A 12,459-nucleotide genomic window follows, 5' to 3' on the forward strand; every position below is an offset into this window, starting at 1 on the left:
TCGACTCTAGGCCTAGGTGAGGTTGGGCTTCCTGGATCTATGGGTCCAATGTTTCTTATCAGTTTTGGAAAATTCGTACCTATTATTTCATAATCATTGTCTCTGATTCTCTCATTTTTCTCCTTTTGGAACTTCATTAGACGTGACTTTTTCATCCTGTCCTACAGGTCTCTTAACCTCTCTTTTATTTTTCCCATCTTCTTATCCTTTTTTATTTTATTGATTCATTTCTGGATATATCTTTCAGTTCACTAAGTCTCTTTTCAGCTGCATCTAATCTGGTATTTAACTGTCAATTGAGCCTTTTAATTCAATAACTATATTTTTTATATAGATGCTATTTTTTTCAAATTTACTTATCCATCCCAATAGTTTCCTGATACATGTTTATTTTTGTAATGTTATCCTTTGTTTCTTTAAACATTTCATACATAACTGTTTCAGGGGTGGCCATAGGCAAGAGAAGGAAAGCAGTATTTTAACACTGTTTAGAATTGCTGGCTCATGATAATAATAAAAAGTATATCAACTTTTTGTAGATTTTTACTATAGTTTTTAAGTTCTCTACAAGTGATCACACCCTTGTTGTCAGCACATAAAGCCAACTATTTTCAGTATGCCCCTGAGCAACTGGTATACTATAGAATTGACCTGTGTTCTTGTATTAGTCAGTGCAGCCTGCCATAACAAAATATCATAGGCTGGGTGGCTTAAACAACATAAATTTATTTTCTTTTATTTACTTTTAGTAGAGATGAGGTCTTGCTATGTTGCCCAGGCTGATCTCAAACTCCTGAGCTCAAGTAATCCTCTCACCTAAGCCTCCCAAAGTGCTGGGATTATAGGCATGAGCCGCTGTGCCCAGCAAACAACAGGAATTTATGTCTCACAGTCCTGGAGGCTGAGAAGTCCAAGATCAAGGGCCAGCAGGGTTTGGTTTCTGATGAAGACCTGTTTCCTTGTTCACGAACCTATCTTCTCACTGTGTCCTCACACGATAGAGAGTTCTCTCTCTCTCTCTCTCTCTTCCTCTTGTTATAAGGCTACAGTCTGGTCAGATTAGGGCTCCAATATTATAACTCCATTTAACCTTAATTACCCCCTAAAGACCCTATCTTCAGATGCAGTCACATTGGGAGCTAGGGTTTCAACATACAAATTTCGGGTGGACACGGTTCAGTCCATAGCAATTCTGAATCTGACAGTCCAACATCTGCCACCTCGGGGAGGGGTGTTCTAAATCTGATTTCTTATCTTGCTAGTTCTTCACTCATAGTGACTTCTCTCCTTGTGGGTTTGTAAATCCCTGTTTATGAGCACTTTGCTCAATCTCTGGGAATCCTATGCGTCTAAACTGGGGGGCTTCTACCCAGGGAGGGCTTGTTTTTGCTTCTTCTGTGGGTAGCCAGAGAGTATGCACAACCTATTATCCCTTTTGAGCCTCTTGGGGTATTTGTCTTTAAGCAGGAGTTCCAGCCTCAATTTCCATAGTTTAACATCTCCGCAACAGCATAACCAGTACAGGGACCTGACCGCTGAGCACCTGCCCCTCCTGGTTGCCTGCTGACCAAGCTGGCTCCCTACAATTCTGCTTCCTGCTGCCCTGGCCCCACCCTCCCTCCTCAGGTCCCAGCCACAGAGGTTTCAGGACACCTAGTCGGTCATCACATTAGAAGCAGAAATTATCCATTGTTTTATTATCTTTCATCCAGAATTTACGTAAGTTGGGGCAGGAGAGGGGAACTCAGTGTTGCAGGCTGGCTGCAAGTTCAAGTTCTCAAGTGCTTTGCATATATGAGCTCCTGGCAGCTCCCATTTCGTTTCAGCCCAGCTGAGTGTAAGGGGCTGGTCTGCAGATGGAAGCTCCAACCTCACAATGTGGCTTCTCATGGCCACTTCCAAGGTCCCCCACGTTGCTTAGCACTGAGTGCGTGAATAAGACTGTAAGTCCCTCTTGCATGTAACTGGTGTCTTCTCACCCTGGGCAGGCGGTCCAGGGCACTGGCTTGGCATTCATCGTCTACACGGAGGCCATTAAAAACATGGAGGTGTCCCAGCTGTGGTCGGTGCTCTACTTCTTCATGCTGCTGATGCTGGGCCTTGGGAGCATGCTGGGGAACACAGCGGCCATCCTCACCCCTCTGACAGACAGCAAGATCATCTCCAGCCACCTGCCCAAGGAGGCCATCTCAGGTCAGTGGGGTCAGCCAGTGGAGGAAGCAGGGGTCAGGAGGGCCAGGACGTGGGGGTGAGCAGGGGAGAGCTCCCTTAGGGGTCATGGGCTGGTTCAGGTGGCTACAGGGGGCTGCAGCCACCTCACCACGGTCCTGCCATGTCTTCTCACAACCTGGGACCTGGGCCACGTGATTCACCCTGTGCGTTCCATTCTCCACATCACAGGGAAGTGAAGTGGCCACCCCAACCCAACTCCCCAACCTGACATTCAAACTTCTCCAGGCTAGGAGAGAACTCGATTTTGTTTTTGTTCGTTTTCATTGAAGTATATTATATATATTTCAGACGGAGTCTCGCTCTGTTGCCCAGGCTGGAGTGCAGTGGTGTGATCTTGGCTCACTGCAACCTTCATCTCCCAGGTTCAAGTGATTCTCCTGCCTCACCCTCCCGAGTAGCTGGGATTACAGGTGCACGCCATGACGCCTGGCTAATTTTTGTATTTTTAGTAGAGACAGGGTTTCACCATGTTGGCCAGGCTGGTCTCGAACTCCTGACCCCAGGTGATTCGCCCATCTCAGCCTCCCAAAGTGCTGGGATTACAGGCATGAGCCACACCTGGCCTGAAGTGTGACCATTATAAAGTGTACATTTCTTAAGTACAAACTCAGTGGATTTTACATATGTATCCACCCGAGGAACCACCACCTAGGTCAAGATACAGAACCTTTTCCACACCCTAGACAGCTCCTTCACACCCCTTCCCAGGCAGTATGCACCCCTGGAGTTTACCTCTATTCTGACTTCTACATTTTAGGGGTTTTTCTTCCTATTTTTTTTTTTTTTAAAGAAACAGCCTCACTCTGTCACCCAGGCTGGAGTGCAATGGTGCGATCTTGGCTCACTGCAACCTCCACCTCCCAGGCTCAAGCTATTCTCGTGCCTCAGCCTCCTGAGTAGCTGGGATTACAGGTGCACACCATGACGCCTGGCTAATTTTTGTGTTTTAGTAAAGATGGGGTTTCCCCGTGTTGGCCAGGCTGGTCTCAAACTCCTGACCTCAAGTGATCTGCCTGCCTTGGCCTCCCAAAGTACTGGGATTACAGGCATGAGTCATTGCGCCTGGCCTTCCTGTTGAATTTCGTATGAACGAAGTCCTATTGTACACACTCTGCGTCTATTGTCTTCACTCATAATCTACCTGTGAGATCCACTCATGTTGTTTCGAGCAGCAATCGTCTGCCCCTTTTTCTGCCTATATAATAATCCACTGTAAGATCACATACCACAGTTTCTTTATCTATTCTGCTGTTGATGGACATTTCAGATATTAGGAAATGAGCTGGCTTTTCCAATTACATCTCTCATGGTTTCACTCCCTGGCCCATCTGCTCCACTCCAACCAGGCAGTACCTCGAGGATCCCGTGGCCTACACTACTCTGCCTCTGAAAACACCATTCCTCGACATGCAGGACAAATCAAACCCAGCTCCCAGGCCATCTTCTTCAAGCCCCGACCACTCCAGTTGGAGTTGCCCCCACCTCTTCAGAGTCCTGCAGCACTTAGACCCCCTCCTCAGGCCTGGTCTTTGTAGCCAACACTAGGTGTGCCCATAGCCCTCAGCCAGCCCATGGCCCCTTTCTCCTTGTGTGTCCCCATCGGGATAGCAGGAGGGCTCGGTAGCTGGCAGTGTACAGTGTGGTAGTGGAAAGGGCAGGTGTGGGCTCTAGACTCAGACATGCATGGGGTCCCCAGGGGAGGCAGCTGGAGGGGCCTGGGATGAAGGCCCAGGTTCTGGAGGCTAAAGGGCTGGGTCTGAATCCTCACTCTGCCACGGACGTGCTAGGGGACGTCAGGGGAGCCTTAGACATCTCTGAGCCTTGCCTTCGCATCTGTGAAAGGGGGCCCCGGACACCTGCCTCGGAGGCCTAAGTGTCCAATGCATTGCAAGTGCCTGGCACATGGGAGGATCCGGGTGAACATTTGTCTCTTCCCCGCCCCAGCCCCTTCTGGGTGGATGCAAGTCCCCTCTAGGAAGTCCTTATGGAGCCACCCCATATTCAAGCCTCCTCCCCTAATTAATTTCTCATGAGCTCCAGGGCTGAGTTGTTGGGATAAACACAGAGGGTTATAATTGAAGACCCGCAGCCTGGGCAGGATCTTGGAATAGCAGTGCCCACCACGTCTGCTTGTTCATTGAGCTTGAAGCTCTGCCACCCCTGCAGGGCAGCTCAGTGAGTCAACATCAGTGACCCCTGCCAACATGCTTTGGGACACTATTGTGCCCCCTGCCCCACACACACGGCACACACCTTCAGAGTCCAAACCACGACAGCTCTTTCAACCCATGTGGATGAACCAATCAGCCAAAGTCCCCTGAGGACCGATGGCCCCACTGTCCTGTAGAGAACTGGTGAGCAGTAGTGGGGGGGGGTCTCGGGCAGGTGAGCAGCTGGTCTTGTGGCCCCCAGGTCTGGTGTGCCTTGTCAACTGTGCCATTGGCATGGTGTTCACCATGGAGGCTGGGAACTACTGGTTTGACATATTCAACGACTACGCGGCCACACTGTCCCTGCTGCTCATCGTGCTGGTGGAGACGATTGCCGTGTGCTACGTGTACGGGCTGAGGAGGTGAGGAGGCCCAGGACCCCCATTTGCAGAGGGAAAACACAGCCATAGAGGCCACCTCCCTCAAGGAAAACAGCTGTTTCTTGAGGCACATCTTCACCTCTTCTTTAAGCTTCTGCATCATGACAACGTTTGTTCTTTGCTGGCAGATCTCAGCTAGTGCTCTGCCTCTATCCCATGCTCAGCTTGCTTCAGCGGATATCTTTCTCTCTATTCCCTGTACTTTTGCTTTGTATCATAGGCTGTTTTAGGGTTGACCCTGCCGGACCCCCACAGCTTACTGGGGCAGGGAATTGTGCCTCCAGGCACTGGATGCTCTGATCATCGGCCAACATCAGTATTTTCCAAGAACCCTGACCAAACTCCAGTTGATAATTCAGACCTTAGAAAATCTGGCGGATTCAAAATTTAGTCGGTGAGGTTCTCCATCCCAGTGCACAGCACGGGACTGGAATGTTTTAATTCTCCCCAGGTGATGGAATGTGCAGCTGGGGCAAGAGCCACCGGTCTAGAGCAGCCTTCAAACTCGAGTGTGCCTTAGAGTCCCTTGGGCTGGTCAAACACAGCTGCGGGACTCACCCCCAAGGTTCTGATCAGGCAGTCCAGGGGAGGGCCAAGAATTCACATTTCTAGCAGGTTCCCAGATGAGTCTGGTGCCCACGCTTTGAGAACCACTGGCCTAGAGAGCTTTGCTACCTCAAGTGTGGTCCCTAGAGTGGGGGCAGCAGCAACAAGGCGCTCGTTGGGACTGCAGAAGCTCAGGCCCACCCCGTCCTGCTGAATCAGATCCTGCATCTTCACACTATGTCCAGGGGGCCTGAGGCACATTACAGTTTGGGCAGCGCTGCTCGAGTGGGCGCCGGTTTGGGAGAGGAGGCTGTGCCACGTTGTTTTCTGCCCTCTTCCCCAGTCTTTTTGATCCTCCATGTTGGTTCGGGGTGGGGAGGGAGACATTGACAACACTCTGGGAGGCAGGCATCCCTGAAGCAGCATTCCCTGCTGTGTTCCCGGAAAGGCCAGGGTCCCGTGCCATGCTGAGGGATCTCCCATGATCCATCAGGACATAAGTTAAACAAAGCCAAATTGATGTCTTTCCCGTAGGACTTCTCAGAGTCTTAAAGACAGTTGCGGATCCCAAAGAGAGGGTTAGAATTGCAGCATTTCCAGACTTACTTGGTCAAGGAATGCCTTTTCACCCTCCTCTCACCCCACTCCCACCCTTAGCTACTAACATTTTGAGGACACTAGTGTTAGGGGGACCAACTCTCCCTGTCTCCCCAGGATTGAGGGGTTTTCTGGGATGTGGAATTTTCAGTGCTAAAACTGGGAAAATCCCTGGTCACCTAGGAAATGCCAGTCTAGAGGGAGAAAGAGATTGGTCACTGAGAGGGTGAGTGTTTCAGGATAAAAAGAGAAGGTTGGGAGAGAGGAACAGAACCTAGGGCCCGCTGGAGGTCACTAGATGGATGAGGGGCACAAGTCCATCAAAAAGGGGCTGGTGAAGGGAGACAGAGGCGGAAACAAACGTGCCTTGGAGATGTTGTAGGTGGACTGACCGTGTAAGTGGCAGGAGGGGAGTGCTTCGGCTTGCTCAGGGGATACCGCCATCTAGTGACCACCCAGCGACAGTGTCCTGGGGCTTTTCTGCAGCCAGCTCTTCCCAACTTTCTCCATCCAGGAAAGTGGGAGGTTATGGGGGTGTGAAGGGACAAGAGGACCCCCCAACACTTTTTCACCTGTCCGATTTTGAAAGCCCCAGGTTTTCACGTCACATACATGAGCCTTCATGGCCTGCAGCCTAGAGTCCAACTACGTCAGCAGCAGCAAAGGGCAGGTGGTGGTCGCCACACAGCCTTGCATGGACACCCAGGACATGCAGCAGGTCCCAGGGAGGGAGGGGCTGTGGCTGCAGCTGGTGACGTCACACCCATACCACCCCAGCCCCTCCCGCTAAGGCTGCCTCTCCCGCTTTAGGGAGCAGGTTTAAAGGCTCTGGGCTGGAGGCGGGAGGCCAACCCAGGTTCTGGGCCTGATCTTTACCAAGCCCTAAGGAAGATGGCATCGCAGCCCTGGGCCTTGGTTCCTTCTGTGTGAAATGGGGAGTTTCGTTGGGCCAACATCTCCCAAAATGCCAAAGATACTTTCTATACTGTGTATGTGTATTCAAAAATACATGTACTTAGTTTGTCAAGTCTATGAGAAACTGGCTGCTGTTGTGCTGCTGCTAAATGTAGGTTTAAAAGTAAAGAAGAGGGAAAAGAGAGAGCTACAAGCATGATGGAGATGGTGATGGTGTCTGTGGGCAACGCCTTTGGGACTCACTGCCCCGGCCACTCTAGACCAGCTCCAACAGGCCAGGGCTACGGTCCTTCAGTCCGAGGTTGGCTCTTCCTCTGTCCCAGAAAACCTACTCTGGTTTCAATGGACCAAGTGATTCTGCTCCGTGGCATTTCTACTGTGAAAGGGAGTCACTGATTGACAGCGGCAGGCTGGGTAGGGGGGTGGGCAAAGCCACCCAAGAAGTCCCTGTCATTGATGACCAGCCTGACAAATGTCCATCCCGTGCTGCCTGTGCCCACCATTCCTGGAAGCTGCCCTCTAGGCTATGCCAGCAGCCTTCATCTGAAGGCGGGCATTAGGAAGGCATCTTCTGATGTCCACTCTCTGCGGGCTGCTTGCTCCGTCATCCCTCCTGGGCAGCCTCAGCCCTTCTCCCCTCCCCACCGCAGCACTCTTCTCTCAAGAAGGTGTCACAGAGGAGCCCAGTGGCCAAGCTCAGACATCAGTTACCACCTAGAACAGAATGTTCCTTTGTGAATAGGGACAGGCAAGCTGGACACCCTCACTTCCACAGCCTAGATAATCCAGACTTTCTCTCCCTGTTTTCCAAATAGATTTGAAAGTGACCTTAAGGCCATGACCGGCCGAGCTGTAAGCTGGTACTGGAAGGTGATGTGGGCTGGCGTAAGCCCACTACTGATTGTCAGCCTCTTTGTCTTCTACCTGAGCGACTACATCCTCACGGGGACCCTGAAGTATCAAGCCTGGGACGCCTCCCAGGTATCTGCTCTCTCTGTAGGGCTGGGGCTGGGCCCCCATGGCCACTCAAAAGCAAGGGTCATTCGTTTTCTGAAACCAGGGAACTATTTCCATGGTGTGGGTAGGTTATTTGTCACGACATGGAAATATCACTGAGGTATTTTAGAAATAGTCCAGCATGGAGGAGCTGGGCTTTGAGCTTTTAGGTATGTGTTTCAGTGGGGTGAGAGGAAGGCACTCCTCCAGAGCTTCCCCATCCACCTGTCCCCTGGAAGCTGAGAAAAACTCCTGCTGCAAAGGCGCCAGCTCCTACCTCCTGTGCAGCGCTCTCCTCCGCGCCCACCACAGCAGACAGCACTGATAGAGAACGTTGCTACCTTCACGGAAAGTTCCATTCCGGGCTAAGAGTAGTCGCCTACAGTTTAGGTTCCCTGAAATTTGCCTTAGACATAAGGTGCTTGATTAATACCATGGTTATTCATTATGGGTAGCTCCAAACAATGGCTCTACACCCACTGGTTCAAGTAGTTACTATTATTCCTAGTTTATGGAAGAAAAAGAAGGTGAGGGCAGTTAGGCTCTTGGCACATTTGCTAGTGAATTGCAGAGCTGGTGGCCCCAGGAGTGAGGATACCGGCCCCACATGCTCTCTGCCCAAGTCATGTTGCCTCCCCATCACGGATGGGCCCTGAGGCCCAGGGGCAGTGCTCTATAGCAAGTGTTCTCTGCTGACACTCAGTCTCTCCTTTCAGGGCCAGCTTGTGACCAAAGATTACCCGGCCTATGCCCTGGCTGTCATCGGGCTGCTTGTGGCCTCCTCCACCATGTGCATCCCCCTGGTGGCCCTGGGGACTTTTGTTCGGCGTCGCCTCAAGAGGGGAGACGCAGCCCCCGTGGCCTGAGATGTGGGCTTCCCAGCCACTCACGGTTTTACAGATACTATTTACAGGCAGAAACTCCTCCGCTGCTTTTTCAAATGCTTAAGCCAGGAGTGCTCGGCCCGTCAACTTCCTGAGTGTCTAAAGAAGATGAGGAAGGTGTGCAGGAAGAAAACTCCCTTGGGAGAACACACACCCTCCCAAGGTGGCTGTTCCTCCCCGTCACCTGCCTCCTCATCATCGAAGGGGGCGGGCTATGAAAGCCAGTCTCAAAGATAACTGCATCCTTCATTCCAGGAAAGTCCTAGAATTAGGGTACATTGCAAACTGAAATATGACTATAATTCTTATGGGGCCAAATTTAAGCAATTTTTGTTTTTGGCTGAAGAGATACCAAAATATTAGAGGACAAATATTTTTAGATCCATTTAAGGAGTTTCGAAGTGCCTAAGATGACATGTTTGTCAGTGGTGCAAAATTAATTCTCTTCTTTTTTGAGTTGTAGTGAATATGCAATTTCTGTGTTCCCCTTCCACCCTTTAAATCTTAGGATGACAAGTTATAAAGAAAGAAGATCTTTGGGACCCCCCAATCCTTTCTCTAAGGTCTCTGACAGTGGGCCCAGGACCAGACCTCTCTACAAAAAATGGCCCCAACTACAGTTTGCAACCCCAAACCACATTAGAAGTCTGCAGACATCCCTCCGTGGTGTCTTGGTGCATTGGAAAAGGAGTCAGGAGCCACTGTGAGGTGAGAATGAAAGTGGATCTCAGCTGGGCACGGTGGCTCACGCCTGTAATCCCAGCATCTTGGGGGTCAAGGCGGGTGGATCACTTGAGGTCAGGAGTTCGAGGCCAGCCTGGCCAACATGGCGACACCCCATTTCTACTAAAAATACAAAAAAATTAGCGGGGAGTGGTGGCACAGGCCTGTAATCCCAGCTACTCTGGCTGCTGAGGCACAAGAATCATTTGAACTTAGGAGGTGGCGGTTGCAGTGAGCCGAGATCATGCCACTCTACTCCAGTCTGGGTGATAGAGCAAGACTGTGACTCAAAAAAAAAAAAAGTGGATCTGACTTTCCCATAGGCTTAATATTACATTTGGACATCGTGGCCAATTCTATCAAGACCGCAAATACCACTTACAATTAAATTTTATTCATCTGTACATAAGTTTTCTAAAATGTATATAATTCAAACAGTGCATCTTGTAACTGAAGACACACCATATCTATGATATCGCATTAGTCCATGTGGGGAAAAGAAAGATCAGATTGTTACTGTGCCTATGTAGAAAAGGAAGATATAAGAAACTCCATTTTGATCTGTACTAAGAAAAATTGTTTCTGCTTTGAGACGCTGTTAACCTGTAACTTTAGCCCCAACCCTGTGCTCACAGAAACGTGCTGTAATGAATCCACGTTTAATGGATTTAGGGCCGTGCAGGATGTGCCTTGTTAACAATATGTTTGCAGGCAGTATGCTTGGTAGAAGTCATCGCCATTCTCCATTCTCGATTAACCAGGGACACAATGCACTGCGGAAAGCTGCAGGGACCTCTGCCCAAGAAAGCCTGGGTATTGTCCAAGGTTTCCCCCCACTGACACAGCCTGAGATATGGCCTCATGGGAAGGGAAAGACCTGACCGTCCCCCAGCCCGACACCTGTAAAGGTCCGGTGCTGAGGAGGAATAGTGAAAGAGGGAGGCCTCTTTGCAGTTGAGGTAAGAGGAAGGCTTCTGTCTCCTGCTCGTCCCTGGTAATGGAATGTCTCGGTGTAAAGCTGACCATTCCCATTCGTTCTATTCTGAGATAGGAGAAAACCGCCCTGTGGCTGGAGGCGCGATATGCTGGTGGCAATGCTGCTCTGTTACTCCTTGCTACACTGAGATGTTTGGGTAAAGAGAAACATAAATCTAGCCTACGTGCACATCCGGGCACAGTACCTTCCCTTGAACTTATTCATGATACAGATTCCTTTGCTCACATGTTTCCCTGCTGACCTTCTCCCCACCTGTTGCCCTGCTACACTCCCCTCGCTAAGATAGTAAAAATAATGATCAATAAATACTGAGGGAACTCAGAGGCCAGCGCCGGCGCGGGTCCTCCATATGCTGAGCGCCGGTCCTGGGCCCACTGTTCTTTCTCTATACTTTGTCTCTGTGTCTTATTTCTTTTCTCAAAAAAAATTTTCTTTTTTTTTAACTTCAATAAAGTAGGTCAAGGTTACCCCTAAAGTGAGCGAGTCCATTCCTGCTCTAACGTCCAGTGCTTCCTTGAGCTCATGGAATTCTGGAGAGTTTCTGTGGATATATTCGCACAGATATCTTTGAAGACACACTCACTTGGGACATTGGCCGGAGATGTCTATTTTTACGCTGTAAAATTCTCTTATAGCAAAAATAGGCTTTAGAAAGGTCTTCTACTGTCTTGAGTGACCAGCTCATCAATACTTCCAGCTTCACCTGATTGTCCAGTTATCAAAATATCACTTGACTTTCAAATGTATGAACCAGCATGTACCCCATGGATTCAATCTTATCTACCCCGTGGATTCAATCTTCTTATCAGAAGGTTTTTTTTTAATGTCAAAAAATCTGCTGTCAAGGCTTGAAGAGCTGGCACACTCAATGGCAAACACAGCACCGAGTCTGCTCTGAATCCTGGAGGATCTGGCCCTCCTCTCAACCCCCACTTACGGTCACCATCTTACAACTTGGGGCCACCTGGGATCAGTCATCAGTCGGGGTGTGTAAGCCTTGAACACCAGGTAGCCTCGGAAGTGAAAAGATAAATGTCCTACATAATTACCTTATTCAGTGTCCCCACCTTGCAGCCCATTCCAACCACCTGGGAGCATTTAAAACTCCAGATGCCCACACCACACCCTGGGGCCACCCATCAGACCTTCTGGAAGCAAGACCTGGGCCTCCATAGCCCCAAAAACTCCCTAGATGATTCTGATGTGCAGCCATATCTGAGAGGCTCCCTTAAAAAAAGAACATGGGTAGTACACTGAGGAATATTTACATTTTATAAAATGACTTAAAAATTTGAAAGCATTTTTGAGCATTTCCAATTATATGGAAGAATTACTTCTACAGAATAGTTTTTGCTCATTAAACAGATGAAGCACCACTGTTACAGAATAACATGCTCCAGATGAAAATGTCTCATTTCTGTGAATTTCATGAAGAGCAGAACATTTCTCAAGAATCCTCTTGAGCCAGTAATCAATCCTGTCTCAAAAAATGTTCTTTGCCATTTCCTAGGTACTGCACAAAAGTGGCCATGTCAACATTTGTCCACCCACCCTCCAATAAGCTGGAGAGAAAAAGGGACATTCCATCCCTGTACCCTTAGTAGTAGCCATGACACGATGGCCAGATCATGGACTCCAGAAAGCTATCTGTTTTTTACTGGAAACGTAGCAAACCTTGATTTAGCTCCAAGAAATTGAGTAGGGAAATATTTGTTTGTTTTTTAGCAATTGTCATAGTAAATAAAACTCTAAGCAAGTGTATCTACAGTTCTTGGTTTTTGGTTTTGCTTTTGTCACTTACTGGATACAGTTTAAGACTTCCCTCAACACAAGATTTTCTCTCACGTAGAAACAAGCTAATTTTGAAAAAATGGAAAATAAGTGGGGGCAAATCCATCCAACCTTTTTTTCTGTCACCCTTTTCTGCATTTACCTTCTCATGTAACCCGTGAGACGGCACCAATGCAGTGGATGAAGTC

At 49.1% G+C, this 12,459-nt stretch overlaps 1 protein-coding gene across 2 annotated transcripts in view; it reads left to right on the forward strand.

The window, feature by feature from the left end:
* Positions 1 to 10,870, forward strand: part of SLC6A20 (solute carrier family 6 member 20) — a 38,556-nt gene extending 27,686 nt beyond the window's left edge. For both annotated transcript variants that reach the window (XM_030811968.1, XM_030811969.1), the window contains 4 exons: positions 1,989 to 2,193; positions 4,645 to 4,804; positions 7,696 to 7,861; positions 8,593 to 10,870. In XM_030811968.1, coding sequence (XP_030667828.1) covers positions 1,989 to 2,193; positions 4,645 to 4,804; positions 7,696 to 7,861; positions 8,593 to 8,742 — 681 coding nt within the window. In that variant the 3' untranslated portion in view covers positions 8,743 to 10,870. The remainder of the gene's footprint in view (positions 1 to 1,988; positions 2,194 to 4,644; positions 4,805 to 7,695; positions 7,862 to 8,592) is intronic.
* Positions 10,871 to 12,459: the final 1,589 nt, after the last annotated feature.

The sequence above is a fragment of the Nomascus leucogenys genome, chromosome 4 (assembly GCF_006542625.1).
Source record: "Nomascus leucogenys isolate Asia chromosome 4, Asia_NLE_v1, whole genome shotgun sequence".
Taxonomy (NCBI): Eukaryota; Metazoa; Chordata; class Mammalia; order Primates; family Hylobatidae; genus Nomascus; species Nomascus leucogenys.